Source organism: Pan troglodytes, chromosome 19 (assembly GCF_028858775.2).
Source record: "Pan troglodytes isolate AG18354 chromosome 19, NHGRI_mPanTro3-v2.0_pri, whole genome shotgun sequence".
Taxonomy (NCBI): Eukaryota; Metazoa; Chordata; class Mammalia; order Primates; family Hominidae; genus Pan; species Pan troglodytes.
This window is the reverse complement of record NC_072417.2, coordinates 20,989,426-21,006,929: the sequence shown is the minus strand read 5'-3', so window position 1 is coordinate 21,006,929 and position 17,504 is coordinate 20,989,426. Positions and strand designations below refer to the sequence as shown.

The window sequence follows — 17,504 nt, the reverse complement described above, 5'->3', positions numbered from 1 at the left end:
CAGTTGCCTTTAGTATTCAGTACAGTAACATACAGTACAGGTTTGTAGCCTAGGAGTCCTAGGCCATACCGTGTACCCTAGGTATGGTGGCTACACCACCTAGGTTTGTGTAAGTATACGCTATGATGTTAGCACAATGGTGAAATCACCTAGTGACACATTTCTCAAGCTCCTCACGTGGCAAGCAATGCATGACTGCATATGAAAGCTCTTAAATAGGGATTGTTTCTAAATTAATCTCAAAACAGTCATTATTCACTATTTATGGAATTTTTTTTAAAAAAGGAGCAAAAGTGTCATTTCAGTGGGAACTTAACTTGGGGCTACAGTGTTTTATTTAACTTTTACCCAAAGTTGCAAAGTGTTTTGAAATTTTTCCCTGTAAAATAATTATTTTAATTCAATTTAAATAAAACCCACCAAGGAGACTTCAAGCTTTAAGAAGTCTAGCTTCCTGTGAAATGTGAGAGGAAGTCAGCACTCATTTCAGAAATCTGATTATAACAATAGCTCCATCCCTAAATGAGGTGAATCTTGGAATCTCTTCCATTTTATTTTATTTTATTTTTTTGAGATGGAGTTTCTCTCTTGTTGCCCAGGCTGAAGTGCAATGTTGAGATCTCGGCTCACTGCAACCTCTGCCTCCCAGGTTCAAGCGATTCTCCTGCTTTGGCCTCCTGAGTAGCTGGGATTGCAGGTATGCACCACCACACCTGGCTAATTTTTGTATTTTTAGTAGAGATGGAGTTTCACCATGTTGGTCAGGCTGGTCTCGAACTTCTGACCTCAGTGATCCCCCCACCTTGGCCTCCCAAAGTTCTGGGATTATGGGTGTGAGCCACCACACCCGGCCCCCCTTCAATTTTAAAGCCATCACTATGCACCCTATGCCTATGCCAGGCACTGGAATAAGATGAAGCACCTTCTTGGAGTTTACATGCTGGTAATTATGCCAGACAGTAATAAAATAGGTAAGAACGGCTGTGGGGGAAGTCAGCTGGGTTCTAGTTACAGTTGCATTTCAGGAAATTATTTAACACGCTGACTTTAACAACCTAAGCCTCTTCTCCATGTGTGCACACAGGGTAGATCTCTGAACACAGGTGACCCTAGAAGTGCTGTAACTTCTAGGGTAATGGCTGTGTTGAGTCAAGGCAGGATGACAGTTCAGCCTCCTCCCAGGCTAGTGCAAAGGGCTCTTCACTCGGATTAAAACCTTCTCTCCCAGACCGAATTGCCAACTCCCAACACCCCTCCTACAGAAAATTTGGAGTCCTCGCTTATTCCCTGGCAGCCCCTACCTAATAGGGTGGTGAATTAATTATCAAACATGCGACAGTTTAGCGAAAATGGCAACACTTTGGAATAAATGACTGTAATGTGCATCCTGGCGCCCATTTTGCAGGTCAGTTGCTCTCCCTGGAAGGAAGAGTGTTCTCGGATTTCCCCTTAAAGGAGGAAGGCTGCCAGAACTGAACTAGCACTTCTGAATATCCTGAGGCGAGGTCCGGTGACTTCCTTGGGAAGCTCTGCCGCACCCCCACCCCACCCTACCCCACCCTACCCCACCCTACCCCACCACAGCAGGCGCTGGAGTCCTGGGACCACCAGGATCTGAGGCCCAAATCCTTCCTCACTAAGGGGAGGAGAGGGGTGTTCCGGCAGGGCAGGATGAGAAGGCGTGCTTGGGCGGGATTGTGATATAAGAGTGCCCTGGTGACATGGAGCAGATCTGTGGCATAAATAAAGGTGTCATAAAGACAGGGCGGGGCTCACGCTTATAAGGGGCACGAGCGTCTCGGAGCTGCCAGAATGTCTTCTGCTCAGTGCCCGGCACTAGCGTGTGTCATGTCCCGGCTGCGTTTCTGGGGCCCATGGCCCCTCCTTATGTGGCAACTATTGTGGCTACTAGTCAAGGACCTGCTCCAGCTCACCTCTAACCCCCTGGGGCCGCCTGAGCCCTGGTCTTCCCACTCCTCCCATTTCCCACGGGAATCTCCCCATGCGCCTACTCTCCCGGCAGACCCGTGGGACTTTGATCACCTGGGGCCCTCTGCTTCCTCAGAGATGCCAGCCCCACCCCAGGAATCGACTGAAAATTTGGTTCCATTCCTGGACACCTGGGATTCAGCTGGAGAGCTGCCCCTGGAGCCAGAGCAGTTCTTGGCTTCACAGCTGAAGAAAGATCCAGCTCAGCGTTGGAGCCTTGCTGAGATTATTGGAATTACACGCCAATTATCCACACCTCAGAGTCAGAAACAGACTTTGCAGGATGAATATTCCAGCACGGATACACCGTATCCCGGTAGCCTGCCTCCAGAACTCCGGGTGAAGTCAGATGAGCCTCCAGGGCCCTCTGAGCAAGTTGGACCTTCTCAATTCCATCTAGAGCCTGAAACTCAAAATCCAGAGACCCTTGAAGACATCCAGTCCTCTTCACTCCAGCAAGAAGCCCCAGCACAGCTTCCACAGCTCCCTGAGGAGGAAGAACCTTCTTCAATGCAGCAGGAGGCCCCAGCTCTGCCTCCAGAGTCCTCTATGGAGAGTCTAACTCTACTGAATCATGAGGTGACAGTTCAACCTCCAGGTGAGGATCAAGCTCATTATCACTCGCCCAACATTACAGTTAAATCTGCAGATGTGGAGGTTACCATAACTTCAGAGCCTACCAATGAGAGAGAATCTTCCCAAGCCCAGCAGGAGGCCGCAATTCAGTTTCTAGAGGAGGTGGAACCTTCTGCAACCCAACAGGAGGCCCCAATTGAGCCTCCAGTTCCTCCTATGGAGCATGAACTTTCCATCAGTGAGCAGCAGCAGCCAGTTCAGCCTTCTGAGTCTTCTGGGGAGGTCGAATCTTCTCCGACCCAGCAGGAGACCCCAGGTCCGCCTCCAGAACATCATGAAGTCACAGTTTCACCTCCAGGTCACCATCAAACTCATCATTTAGATTCACCCAGTGTCTCTGTGAAGCCTCCAGACGTGCAGCTCACCATAGCAGCAGAGCCTAGTGCAGAGGTGGGAACTTCTCTAGTCCACCAGGAGGCTACAGCTCAGCTCTCAGGGTCAGGTAATGATGTAGAACCTCCCGCCATCCAGCACGGGGGCCCACCTCTGCTTCCAGAGTCATCGGAAGAGGCTGGACCTTTAGCAGTTCAAAAGGAGACTTCGTTTCAGTCTCCGGAACCTGTTAATAATGAGAACCCCTCTCCAACCCAGCAGGAGGCTGCAGCTGAGCATCCACAGACCGCTGAGGAGGGTGAGTCTTCCCTAACCCATCAGGAGGCCCCAGCTCAGACTCCAGAGTTCCCTAATGTAGTTGTAGCTCAACCTCCAGAGCATTCACACCTGACTCAAGCCGCAGTTCAACCTTTGGATCTGGGGTTTACCATCACTCCAGAATCCATGACAGAGGTTGAACTTTCTCCAACCATGAAGGAGACCCCAACTCAGCCTCCTAAGAAAGTTGTACCCCAACTTCGAGTATATCAAGGGGTAACAAATCCAACACCAGGTCAGGATCAAGCTCAGCATCCAGTGTCACCCAGCGTTACAGTTCAAGTTTTGGACCTGGGACTTACCATCACTCCAGAACCCACTACGGAGGTTGGACATTCTACACCCCCAAAGAGGACTATAGTTTCTCCAAAGCATCCTGAGGTGACACTTCCACATCCAGACCAGGTTCAGACTCAGCATTCACACCTGACTCGAGCCACAGTTCAACCTTTGGACCTGGGGTTTACCATCACTCCAAAATCCATGACAGAGGTTGAACCTTCTACAGCCCTGACGACTACAGCTCCTCCTCCAGGACACCCTGAGGTGACACTTCCACCTTCAGACAAGGGTCAGGCTCAGCATTCACACCTGACTCAAGCCACCATTCAACCTCTGGACCTGGAGCTTACCATAACTACAAAACCTACTACAGAGGTTAAACCGTCTCCAACCACGGAGGAGACCTCAACTCAGCCTCCAGACCTAGGGCTTGCCATAACTCCAGAGCCCACTACAGAGATTGGACATTCTACAGCCCTGGAGAAGACTACAGCTCCTCATCCAGATCAGCTTCAGACTCTGCATCGAAAACTGACTGAAGTCACAGGTCCACCTACTGAGCTAGAACCTAGTCAGGATTCATTGGTGCAGTCTGAAAGTTACATCCAAGATAAGGCTTTAACTGCACCAGAGGAACAGAAGGCCTCCACAAGCACCAACATATGTGAGCTCTGTACCTGCGGAGATGAGATGTTGTCATGTATTGATCTCAACCCAGAGCAGAGGCTCCGCCAAGTGCCTGTGCCAGAGCCCAACACCCACAATGGCACCTTCACCATCTTGTAAGAATCACCTTTCCTCAATTGTCCTCTGTGTCCTGCCTGACATGGCAGCCTTTTCCTGGAGGCCTTCCTGGGCCTTCTTTATCTCCCCAAGCCATATGGACAACTGACTTTCTGCTTTCACCTTTGCTTGTCAACTCTCCCTTCTCCTCATTCTCCTTTAATGTTAGGCTCCTTCTCCAGTCTTTTCCTTTTACTCTGGTCTTTTACTCATTTTCGTATCCATTTTTATTTAGCCCCATCACATCATTGCTTAACCGCTGCTCTCCTCCCATTTTTGCTTCACCCTCTTTACAGCAGCCTGTCCCTCTCCCGATCTCAGTGATGATGCTCTAAGTGGTTAAGAGTTGATTCCGGAGCCAGGCTGCCTGGGTTTGAACCCAGATCTATTTATTGGCTTGGTGACCCAGAGCAAGTGATTCTGCCTGTGACTCAATTTCCCCACCTTTAAACTGGGGATTATGCTAGTTAGCATTTCATAGGATTGTTGTGAAATTTAGGTGAGTGAATATATGAAACACTTCATCAGTGCCTAGCATATGTAGGAGAGTTGGCTGTTCACATGATTATTCAGTCCTTTAGTTTTGTCCAGAACTCATCTTTGTCCCTAGCTTTCTATATGTAGAACTAGTTTTATGTCAAACCCAGGGCCAAGTATGCTACTGTCTCCAGAACACGAAAATGATAGGAGGGAAGAGGCTGGGTGTGGTGGCTCACGCCTGTAATCCCAGCACTTTGGGAGGCTGAGGCGGGCGGATCACGAGGTCAGGAGATCAAGACCATCCTGGCTAACATGGTGAAACCCCATCTCTACTAAAAATACAGAAAAAAATTAGCCAGGCATGGTGGTGGGTTCCTGGAGTCCCAGCTACTCGGGAGGCTGAGACAGGAGAATGGCGTGAACCTGGGAGGCAGAGCTTGCAGTGAGCCAAGATTGCACCACTGCACTCCAGCCTGGGTGACAGAGCGAGACTCCATCTCAAAAAAAAATAATAATAATAATAGGAGGGAAGAAAGAGAATAGGCATAAAAAGGGAGGTATATATAATTAAGTACTAAAAGATAATGCAGACCATTGGTGCTACAATTTGCCAGAATCTGTGATCCTTGAGGTGTGGAGATGCTACATGGGTAAGCTAAAACTTTACTTGGGTCTTAAAGAGTAGCTATAATTTGTTAAATAGAAAAAAAATGGGAGTACAGTCTAGGCAAACGCATGGCTACAGGTATGGTTGGAATTTAGTAGACCAACGTGGCTACAAAGAATTAGGTGAGGGAGCAATGAAGATACGATTCTGTAAAACCTTGATTATCAGCTATAGGAGTTTGAAAGTTACACAATGAGGTATGGAAAGCCATTGAAAGTTTCCAAGCAAGAGAGATTAAATGATTAAAACAGGAAGATTATTTTATTTTATTTTATTTTTTGCATTATGTGCAAGTGTAGACATGCAGAGGATTGTTTTAGAATCCATATGTAAAGTGTCCAAAAGGAAAAGCTTAATTCAGGGAGACAAAATAGAAAGGTCTAGCAAAATCTAGGAGTGAAGTGTGAAGGGGCCAAATCAGATCAGTTGTAATAGGAGTGGAAAGAAAAAGCCTAGGATGTTTCAACAGAGGGCACTGGGCCAAAGCTTTGGTGTTACCTGGCATAGGGTTTCTTTCTTCTCATTTGTTGATAATGATAAGCTTTTGCCCATATTTCTGTGGAATTATTTACCATTTTGGTACTGATTTGTAGAAGTCTGTTTAGACACATAAGTGCTTTTAGATAAAATACTTACATTCAAAGTAATTAACTGGCATCATCTGTCCAAGAGATGGGATGGATAAGAAGTTAAGCTCCCAGGAGATGCCTCATCATTTGTGCCAGTGACCCCGCATAATTTCTTGATGAATTGTGCAAACTGGGAAGCTGATAGCTCTGGAAATGAGAAAGCAGGTGTTATTTTCTGTTTCTGAATATCCCCAACAAGGTTGCAATGATTCTCTTACTTATCGTGTTCATTGTTTTCCTACCTATTCAAGGATATAAACTGTGTTTCTTCACAGAAATTTCCAAGGAAACTATATTTCTTACATTGATGGAAATGTATGGAAAGTGTACAGTTGGACCAAGAAACTGTGAGTATATTCTCTCCAAATATGACGAAAAGCTAACTGCATTGTAAGATCTTTCTTGGTCCAGAATTTTGAGGTCGGTACCTCTGAGGAAAGATATTTCTCCTCCATGCCCCAAATCAACCACTGTTGATTGCAATCGTATGGTTATTTTAAAATTAAATTTGGTAGGCTCTCTTTAAAATAAGAGGCAATTTAAATTTATTTTTTATCATACAAATAATACATGGTTATATTCCTTTTTGTTCTCTTTTTTTTTTTTTTTTTTTCAGAGACAGGGTCTTACTTTGTCCTCTGGGCTGCAGTGCAGTGGCACAATCACAGCTCACTGCAGCCTTCACCTCCCAGGCCCAAGTGATCCTCTCACCTCAGCCTCCCCAGTAGCTGGGACCACAGGTGCATGCCACCACACCCACCTAATTTCATATGTTTTGTAGAGACAGAGTCTTCCTGTGCTGCTTAGGCTGGTCTTGAACTCCTGGGCTCAAGTGATCCTCCCACCTTGGCCTCTTAAAGTGCTCATATTACAGGCATGAGCCACCACCCGCAGCCCATGATTCCATTTTTAATGTATAAAAATGCAATAACAGATATAACAAAAACTCTCCTTGTGCCCTACTCCCTCATCCCTGAAGTAATGCTACTCTGCATTTATATACATGCTTCCAGACTTTTCCCCATTTACCTACATACATATTTACATAAAGCAAAATAGATTTGTTTTGTGGTTTTTAAAATTTTTTCTTCACATAAAGGGTAACATCTTACAACTTGATTCTTTCACTTCATGATATGCCTTAGATTTCTTTCCTTCCCAGTACTTAGAGGGTCACACCATTCATTTAAACTCCTGCATAATCCATAGTATGGATGCATCATGGTTTATTTAATAATTCCCCCATTGATGAATGTTTAGATTATGCTTAGTTTTCTTGTTACATGCATTGCTGCAATGAAATCCCTGTACATGCTTCTTTGTGAACATGTGCAAGTATTCCTGTAGCATAGGTATCTAGAAATGGAATTGTTGGGGTGAAGACTATGTAGATATAAAATTTTAATTGCCTTCAAAAATTTTGTGCCAACTTACTCTATTGTCAGCAGAACATGACAGCATTCATTTCCCGACACCTTTTCACTGCTGGGTATTCTCCAACTTTTTGCTGAAGTTATGGATGAATAAAAGGGATTCCATCTAAATGTGAATTTTTCTGATTACTCATGAATTTAATTAAATATCTTTATATGTTTATTGAACATTTGTGCTTCTTCTCTGAGTTTTCTGGCCTTTGTTCATTTTCCTGTTGAATTGTTTTATCATTTTCTTACTGATTTATAGAAGGAATTGGTTTAGACACATAAGTGATTTTGGAAAAAATGCTTACATTCAAAGTAACTGACATTTTTCACAACAGTTTGTGTGTCACATCATTATTTCAATGTATATAGACAAGCCATGATGAGTTCTAAATTAAAAATAAACATATGCTGGGCGCGGTGGCTCACGCCTTTAATCCCAGCACCTTGGCAGGTAGGCGGATCACCTGAGGTCAGGAGTTTGAGACCAGCCTGGCCGATAGGGCGAAACCCCGTCTCTACTAAAAATACAAAAAGTAGCCAGGCATGGTGGTGGGTGCCTGTAATCCCATCTACTTGGGAAGCTGAGGCAGGAGAATTGCTTTATTTATTTTTTCAGATGGAATTTTGTTCTTGTTGCCCAGGCTGGAGTGCAATGGTGCGATCTTGGCTCACTGCAACCTCCACCTCCCGGGTTCAAGCGATTCTCCTGCCTCAGCCTCCTGGGTAGCTGGAATTACAGGTGCCCTCCATCACACCCAGCTAATTTATATATTTTTAATAGAGACAGGGTTTCACCATGTTGGCCAGGCTGGTCTCAAACTCATGACCGTGGGTGATTCACCCACCTTGGCTTTCCAGAGTGCTGGGAATACAGGCATGAGCCACCATGCCAGGCCAGAACTACATTTTAAAAACAAGAAAATTATTACAAAGGTCAGGATAGTGGTTACCTATTAGGGTTAGAGAGAGGGATATGATTGGAAAGGGGCACACTGGGGCTTCTGGCATGCTAGCAATGATCTTTTGTAACGATGTTTACATGGGTATCTGCTTCATAATTATTAAACTGAATATTTGGCCAGGTGAGGTGGCTCATGTCTGCAGTCACAGCACTTTGGGAAGCAGAGACAGGAGGATCACTCGAGCCAGGAGTTTGAGACCAGTCTAGGAACAGAGCGAGACCCTGTCTCAAAAATTAAATTAAATATAAACAACATTTATGTTATGTACACTTTATGCACATTATAGTTCTCCAATTTTTTTGATGGGGGGGAAAAGGTTGAATGGCTTCACTTGCAGCCCTGACATGGTTCCATGTGGGGCTTTCATAATAAGGTTTGGGAAAAGAGAGGAGGAAATGGAGGTTCTGCTGATCTTGGTGCCACCCAGAGTTGGATTCTAAAAGGGATTTTGTGATCTAGAGAGGAGGCATGAAATAATAGAATTTGGTGGGAAGAGTGGGTAGGGGTGTGCTTGAGTGTGTGTGTGTGTGTGTGTGTTTGTGGTGGTGGTGGAGAGAGATGGACACAAAAAGGAAAATGTAAGAAAAGGTTTGAATGAAAGCAGAGCAGATCCTACCATCTTGAAGTGACCATGACCCAGCTTTCCTCCACATGCAGGAGACAGTCCTGTGTAGCAAATAGTTGTAGTTTGCATTTTAATCTAGAAATAACTTCTTCATTTTCCAGAATTCTCAGAGAAAATAACTTGACTGAATTACACAAGGATTCATTTGAAGGCCTGCTATCCCTCCAGTATTTGTAAGTTAGTTAATTATATTTATGAGTTTTTAGTCATATTATCTGTAAAATGAATAAGGGGTTCAAATTAGATAATCTCTCAGATTTCTCTGAGCAATAAAATTCTGCAATTCTGTAAGTTTGTATAGGGTCTCAGCCCATCTCTAGCACTAGCTACCTCCTGTGCATTTTCAGTTTTTAAGTTATATAGACAAAATACAGACAAAAACATTTCACATGGTAAGAAAATCTGAGCAGTGACTGACACCCATATGAACCTTGTTTTATAAGGGTTCACATATCATTCTTTTTCTATTCAGTCTACAGCCAATAGATCCAGTCTAATCTATGGTCTATTTTTAAATAGCCCATTAAGTTAAGAATGGTTTTTGCATTTTTAAAGGACTGTGAAAGAAAAAGAAAAGAAACAAAGAGAAATATGCGAGAGAGATCATATGTGGCCCACAAAGCCTAAAATATTTACTGTCTGACCTTCACAAAAAAAATTTCAAAAAGTTGGTTTAGTAGGATGAAAGGAACTAAAGTTAACTTCAGATTGTTGCCTAAAGGAGAAGAAAATGGAGACCACCTGCATTCATTTGAATATCATTAATCCAGAATTTTTGGTAATTTAATCGGAATTAAATTAACATTTAAATATTAAAAACCAGCTGAATTATATCAATAATATTATCGAGAATATTAAGCTACCAAGAGAATAGACTGGTATTAAGGATTTCATTTCAGGAATTGTTGTATTAAAACAGATGTTTAAAATGATGGTTAAGTGGTAGAGCTAGAAATGTTTACACTAAGAAGCACATCAGAAATGCCCCTAACTCTTCACTAATTACAAAATAACGATCGCCCCAGCCCTGTTACCAAGAAAGGGATCCCTGTATTTCTGTCTGTTTAGAGACAAGAAGATACTATGTTCATTGCTATGAATGCTTGATTCTTACCCTTTGTCCATAGAGGTGTGTATGTCATTAATCCTTATTAAGCTCATTAGTGATGCTCTTTTGCAAACAGATTCTCTCAAATATAGAAGGCTTAAGGAAAGTGGGTGTAAAGACCCTCAGGTGGATGCCAAAGTGCTACAGAGACCATGAAATAAAAAACTACATTTCCTTTAAAATAGTTATTTTCCTTCTACTCACTCCCCCAGCTGTTCATTTATTTTACAAATATTTGAGTTTGCTTTATTTCCATGTGTCAGTTTTAAACATGGTGGGCAATGCAGATGAGCAAGACCTAGTCCATGCTTTCAGGGACCTGTTTATGCTCAGAAGAAATGGGATAAAAAAATAACTACATTAAGAAGAAGAAATAGGCCGGGCGCGGTGGCTCACGCCTGTAATCCCAGCACTTTGGGAGGCCGAGGCGGGCGGATCACGAGGTCAGGAGATCGAGACCATCCTGGCTAACACGGTGAAACCCCGTCTCTACTAAAAATACAAAAAATTAGCCGGGCGTGGTGGCGGGCGCCTGTAGTCCCAGCTACTCGGGAGGCTGAGGCAGGAGAATGGCGTGAACCCGGGAGGCGGAGCTTGCAGTGAGCCGAGATCGCGCCACTGCACTCCAGCCTGGGCGACAGAGCGAGACTCTGTCTCAAAAAAAAAAAAAAAAAAAAAAAAGAAGAAGAAATGGATGTGGGCACTAGGAGGGATAAATTGTTTCTGGAACATAGAAGAGGAAAAAATGCCTTCAATTTGGACCCAGGAGGATGTTACTAGAACAATGCCATTTGAATAGGACTTTGAAGGGCCATTGTGTAACATCAGACAGACATCTTGGGGAAAATACTCTAAACTTGCAAAAGGAAAATGGGAGGGCAAAACACAGGAAAGTATTCAAGGAATGCCATGAGTACCCGTAGAGTACAAGAAGGGAGAGTAGGAAAATGGAGCCAGATCTTCTAGGGCTTTGAATGCCAAGCTGAGGAGCCAACATGGCTCCTCATGGTAACCATGGTAACCATGTTACCACAGCAGTGCTGTAAGGTAGATCTGCATCACAGTCGTTGAGAGGGCACGTTAGAACTCAGTTCTGGACTCCACCCTCGTAGTTACTGATTCAGTTGGTCTAGAGTGGGACCAAGAATTTGCATCTTCAGTAACTTCCCAGGAGATGCTGGTCTTTGCAAGCCACTTCTGGAGAGTTTATATGATGACTGTGTGCAGGATAGTTTAGGAAGGGAGAGACTAGAGATGGAGACATCAGCCAGACAACGTTACACCATCCAGGTAAAGAGGGAGGGACAAACTCCATCACTGTATAACTGAAGAAATTTCTTTTATGAAATATTAAAGCAATATAAAACCAAAAATGAATTTCTATTAATATGATTTGAATTAGTTCAAAGTTATGTATTAGGTAAAGGGGTAGCTTCCTTTCAAATGATGTGAAAGGATGTCTTTTATTTCTTCTGATATTGAACTGGCTTAGGAAAACAGACCTAAACTAAGAAGGTGTAGAAATGTGAGACTTTGTTTGTTTGTTTGTTTGTTTGAGACGGAGTCTTGCTCTGTCGCCCAGGCTGGAGTGCAGTGGTGCAATCTCGGCTCACTGCAAGCTCCACCTCCTGGGTTCATGCCATTCTCCTGCCTCAGCCTCCTGAGCGGCTAGGACTACAGGCACGTGCCACCAGGCCTGGCTAATTGTTTCTATTTTTTTTGTAGAGACGGGGTTTCACCGTGTTAGCCAGGATGGTCTCGATATCCTGACCTCAGGATCTGCCAGCCTCGGCCTCCAAAAGTGCTGGATTACAGGCCTGAGCCACCGCACCCGGCCCGACTATTTTTTTTAATATTAGAAATTGTATATATAGAGATAAAATCTTTGAGCTCATAATCTAAGATTCGATGACACTACAAAAGGGCATCTAATCAAGTCTACTGCTCTCAGGAAAAATTAATTCCAAAGTCTATTATGTTGTATATTTATTAAAACCATGAAGGTGAGACTCTAGGAGAGGTATGGGTAGGGTTAGGGGCTCTGGAAAGTTCAAATACAAGTCCAAACGTTTAGAGTTGAGATAAAAAATGTGTATTCAATATTATTCTAAACTCTTGCTATTATTCATACCAATCAACATTTAATAACTAATCAAGGCAATATTTTCCTTTTCCTTTTCCTAGAGATTTATCCTACAATAAAATACAGTCTATTGAAAGACATACATTTGAACCACTACCATTTTTGAAGTTTATGTAAGTTACAAATATAACTTGATTACATTTGGAATTTTTATAAAACTTAATTATAAACCTCTTTGCTATTCTTGAAATATAATTAAAATTTTACCAGTAGAAAGCTACTAAAATTATACAGCAAATCCTTTTTGTCTCTAGCAAGGCTTATTGTGAGAATTATTACACAGATCTTAGTGAATCATCAGACAGCAGAGGTTCTCAGCTGGTGTGATTTTGCACTCAGGTGGCATTTGGTAATGTCCGGAGACAGTTTTGGTTGACAAAACTGTGGGTGTGCTCCTGGCATCTGGTGGGCAAAGGCCAGAGATGCTGCTAAACATCCTTCAAGGTATAAGACAAACCCCCATGGCAAAGAGTTATATAGTCCAAAATGTTGATGGCACTGAAGTTGTGAAATCCTGTTCTAGAGAAATAAAGATCACTTAACACAGGTATTTACTGAGCATTCACTGTTTTGTATCTAATGCACCACGTGTGCAGTGTTAAAGTATAAATCATAAGCCAGTATCTTCCACAGTGAGATTTCCTTAGTGCATAGAGAAAGGATTGAGGTTATGTTCCATCCTATATAAATTAGAATCATGGCAAATGATAAATGTTCTGAAATAATTATTTCTTTCCTTTGGCTTGTGTCTTTTTTTTTTTTTTAGAAATCTTAGTTGCAATGTAATTACAGAACTCAGCTTTGGAACATTTCAGGCCTGGCACGAAATGCAGTTTTTACATAAGTTGTAAGTGAAATAGAAGATGAATACATGTGAACAACTATTTGTCTACAAAAACTCATACAATTATTGGGTAGCTGGGTATAAGCCCATTATCAACTCTGAAAAGCGTGTCTTAAGATCCATTCATTTTTCTCAAATGGGGAAGCTAAGGTACAAAGAGGCCAAGAGACTTACGTAGCTTATATATGACCTCCTCTGCTTGTCCTAGTTCTGACCTATAGCATGGGCAAGAAAAGGCATCAAAGAAGTGACCCTCAAATTAGCCTTGTTGTTGGGCGGGGTGGCTCAGACCTGTAATCCCAGAACTTTGGGAGTTGAGGTGGGCGGATCACCCGAGGTCAGGAATTCAACACCAGCCTGGCCAACATAGTGAAACCCTGTCCCTAATATAAATACAAAAAAATTAGTTGGGCATGGTGGTGCAGTTTTTTGCTCCCTGGAGGACTTTGTGTTAAGCTTCCTTCCTTGCAGCTAAATGTTGCAGACATTTAAGCAGTTAGAAACTCCGCATATGAGCAGGAATCAAATCCATAGTTGTAGGGCCAGAATGGTGGCTCATGCCTGTAATCCCAGCACCTTGGGAGGCCAAGGTGGGAGGATCACTGGAGGTCAGGAGTTTGAGACCAGCCTGGCCAACATGGTGAAACCTCATCTCTACTAAAAATACAAAAATTAGCAGGTCATGGTGGCGGGCGCCTGTGATCCTAGCTATCGGGAGGCTGAGGCAAGAGAATGGCTTGAACCCGGGAGGTGGAAGTTGCAGTGAGCCGAGATTGTGCCACTACACTCCAACCTCCCCTCCAGGCTGGTCTCGAACTCCTGTGACCTCAGGTGATCCGCCCACCTCAGCCTCCCAAAGTGCTGGGGTTACAGGTGTGAGCCACCATGCCTGGCCAAGATGGTGTTTATGTTAAGCTATTGTGCAAAAAAAAAACTTTTGTAAAGAAAATATATCGCTGTATCTTAATTCCATATACTTTCCTGACTACTCTTCTACCATAATTGCAAAAATTCTATGATTTCTCTGTATAACATACCCATCAAATCAGAGTGGGTATATTCAATGGCCTGAAGGGGACTCAAGGTGAAGATTCTCCTCTACATCTGACTTTAGAAAAGACTTTCCACCTGCCTTGTGGTTCAGAAATCTAGTTTCACACAGTTCATTTCGAGATAGAGGGAGGCATTCAGGATGTGTCTGGACTAGAGCAGCAGTTTCTGCACATGCTCCCCTCTGTCCTCATTAATTTGCTGATGCATAACTTAGGAAAAGCACACTAAAGGTCTGTTTTTCTTTTGCCCTCACACCAGAGAACAGGCTCATTAGGTCCCTCCATGAAGAGGTTTAGGTAGCATCAATACAAATGTTTTAAACTCACCATCTTTACTAAGCACTTTATACCACTGGGAGTCCCTCATAAAAATCTGGTGGCCGGGAGCGGTGGCTCATGCCTGTAATTCCAGCACTTTGCTCAGGTGGGTGGATCACCTGAGGTCAGGAGTTCAAGACCAGCCTGACCAACATGGTGAAACCTGTCTCTACTAAAAATACAAAAATTAGCTGGGCATGGTGGCAGGCAACTGTAATCCTAAGTACTCAGGAGGCTGAGGCAGGAGAATCACTTGAAACCAGGAGGCGGAGGTTGCAGTGAGCCGAGATGGCACCATTGCACTCCAGCTTGAGGGACAGAGTGAGACTCTGTCTCAAATAATAATAATAATCATCATCATCATCATCATCATCATCATCTAGCCAGCTTCACTACAATTATGTAGGCAACACCAGGAAAACACTGGAATCACAGTGGATAAAAATTAATGAATTCACTCAAAAACATTCAGAGTGCCATGTCCATTTGTGCCAGGTACTGTACTAAGTGCTGGGGCTACAAAATCCATCTCAAAGACACACCAAGATGAGGACTTTGTCCCCAGGGGACTTTCATTCCTCAAGGAGGAAGCAGATGCTGATGGGAAAACATATGAGAGCCATGTGGGGATCTGTACGGCAGGGTGACAAGGAGAGGACAAAGCAGGAATGGGGGCTGGGTTAAGAAAGACTTGAGAGACACTAACTTGCTTATCTTGAGTTTCTGTGTTCATCTTAAACAACAGAAAAAGGCATTTACTTCATGGTGATGAAAAAATCAGAGCTAGCTGATATTGGAAACTAGCACTCATTTCATATAAACAGAATAGAGCTGTACCCTTCAAACTAAGTCACAGTTACTTTCAAAGATTGGCACAAGGGTCCCAACACACCAAGTGTATGTTAGGGGCTGGGCTCCATTGGAGTCAAATCTTCCTGGTAAACAAAGCTACACTGCAGAGTCATATTTGGCATATGTGACATATAGGCCCACTGCATTTCCTTCCAAAGGCAAGATGCCAAGGGAAGGTGCCAGTAATTTTATGACCAATATGACACCATTTTGTGGTGTTTGTAAGTTGAAACAATATATTTCCCTGCATTACACAAGTTTGTAAAAAACAAACAAAAAAAGAGGCCCCAGCTGTTGTTGATCGATGATGAATTGAATAGAGCCTAACCTTCCAGGCTTCTCACTTGCACAGGCCCTTCCAAGGTCCTGGGAGGGCCCCTGGAAATTTTTGTAGTCATAATTTTTTAAATGTTTTTACTAGATAAGGCTCAGGCCCCACAAAATCCTGAAATCATCCCTGGGTTCCAATAGTTACAACCCAGTAAATCTCTTGAATGAAGCCTCTATGTTATTGACAAATACTGACTGGCCAAATTAGCAGGGTGATAGGGTCAGTCTATTTTGAATCTGAAATCCATCTCAAAGACAGGCCAAGAGCTTATTAGTGGACTTAACTGGATTCTGCTGGCCCAAGCGCAGTAAAGTCAAACAACCATATCGAGGTTTTGCATTGGGGAAAGGAGGACATTTATTTGCAGGGCATCCAAGCAAGAAGGACCAGACGGCTAACTATCAAAGTCCCTCACTGAATGGGGGCAATAATCATATCTCTTATAGATGAAATCATGAATGAAATGGTTTATGGAAAAGCAGCAATGGTTGATAATCCTAAATGTTAAGTATGTTTATATTTTTTCCCTGACTAAAGTGCTTCTCCTTCATTCCTATACACAGGTCCAGACTGATGGCTTATTTTTTAAAATTCTCTTAGTCACTTCATTGGTTCTAACAATAATTTTAGAAACTGGATGACTTTGCAATGTAGAAAGGCTATATTTATTCAGATAGAGTACACTCACATATTGGCTTGTCTATGGCACATCGATATCATGCCAAGAATGTAAGCACTAAGAGAGAATAAGAGGAAAATCCAGGCTTTATCCCTATTGAATTACTTATCCCACTATTAGAATATTAGTGAGGTAGGTGTGGCCACACTGATGGCAAATTGAGCTTCGGTCACAAACATGCCTTACTGTTCTCCCCAGTCTTCTGAGGTCAGCTTCCTTTACATAGCGGTAGATGCACAAAAGTTTGCACAGTTGAGGGTATTGTCATCATGTTTTGGTATGTACTGGAATCCTGGCAGCTTCTTCTCTGATTCAGAGAGGCGCAAACATTAAAGACAAAAAGAACAACTCGAGTCTGTGCTTTGGGGTGATTTAGGGTGGCTGTTTAAATTTGTAGTGGTTGAAAAGTCTTGAGATTGTCACACCTAGCAACTCTTATACTTTTCTTCTCTCAGCTGCAGCTTGTTCTTTTCACCTGTGTAACAAGCTGTCTTCTCTTCTCACAGAAGCTTAGCATTTCTTCCTCTGCCCCATAGCATTTTTTCAATACTTAATTTACCAGGTGCTGTTTATTTGTAGGCACCTGAGTACTTATACAAGTGAGATAACATGTCCGAAGTTCTTAGAACAGTGCTTGGCATGTGGTAAATGCTCCATACATGTTACCTCCTATGATACCTCATTTTCATTTTTCCAACAACTCTTGCGATGCGGTTATTATTATCATTTCTATTTTGCAGATGAGGAAGTTGAAACTCAGAGACGCTAGGTAATTTGCTAAGGTTCACACGGCTAATAAGTGGCAGAACCACTTACAAGCTTTGCAAGTAATTTTCAGTGCAGCTCTTAGTTCCCCTGTAATAGGAGCTGAATGATGACAATTTGGCTTTGTGTGCATCGTATCTTACTTTCTAACTTGAACAGGACCTGTAGAGCAGTGAGCTCCACTTCCCTCTGAGAATCCCACGCTTCTGGAGCTCCAGCTCTGGGCATCCCCAGGGTTTATGCTCACCGGTCAGTGCTGGTGTGACATGATGGCTGAGCACCGG

The 17,504-nt window shown here is 43.2% G+C and overlaps 1 protein-coding gene across 1 annotated transcript in view; it reads left to right on the top strand.

Annotated features, from left to right (window-relative positions):
* The first annotated feature begins 1,715 nt into the window (after positions 1-1,715).
* Positions 1,716-17,504, top strand: part of LOC468298 (leucine-rich repeat-containing protein 37A3) — a 37,076-nt gene continuing 21,287 nt past the window's right edge. The window contains 5 exon segments of the mRNA XM_054670784.2: positions 1,716-4,340; positions 6,393-6,464; positions 9,230-9,301; positions 12,421-12,492; positions 13,146-13,226. Coding sequence (XP_054526759.1) covers positions 1,813-4,340; positions 6,393-6,464; positions 9,230-9,301; positions 12,421-12,492; positions 13,146-13,226 — 2,825 coding nt within the window. The 5' untranslated portion in view covers positions 1,716-1,812.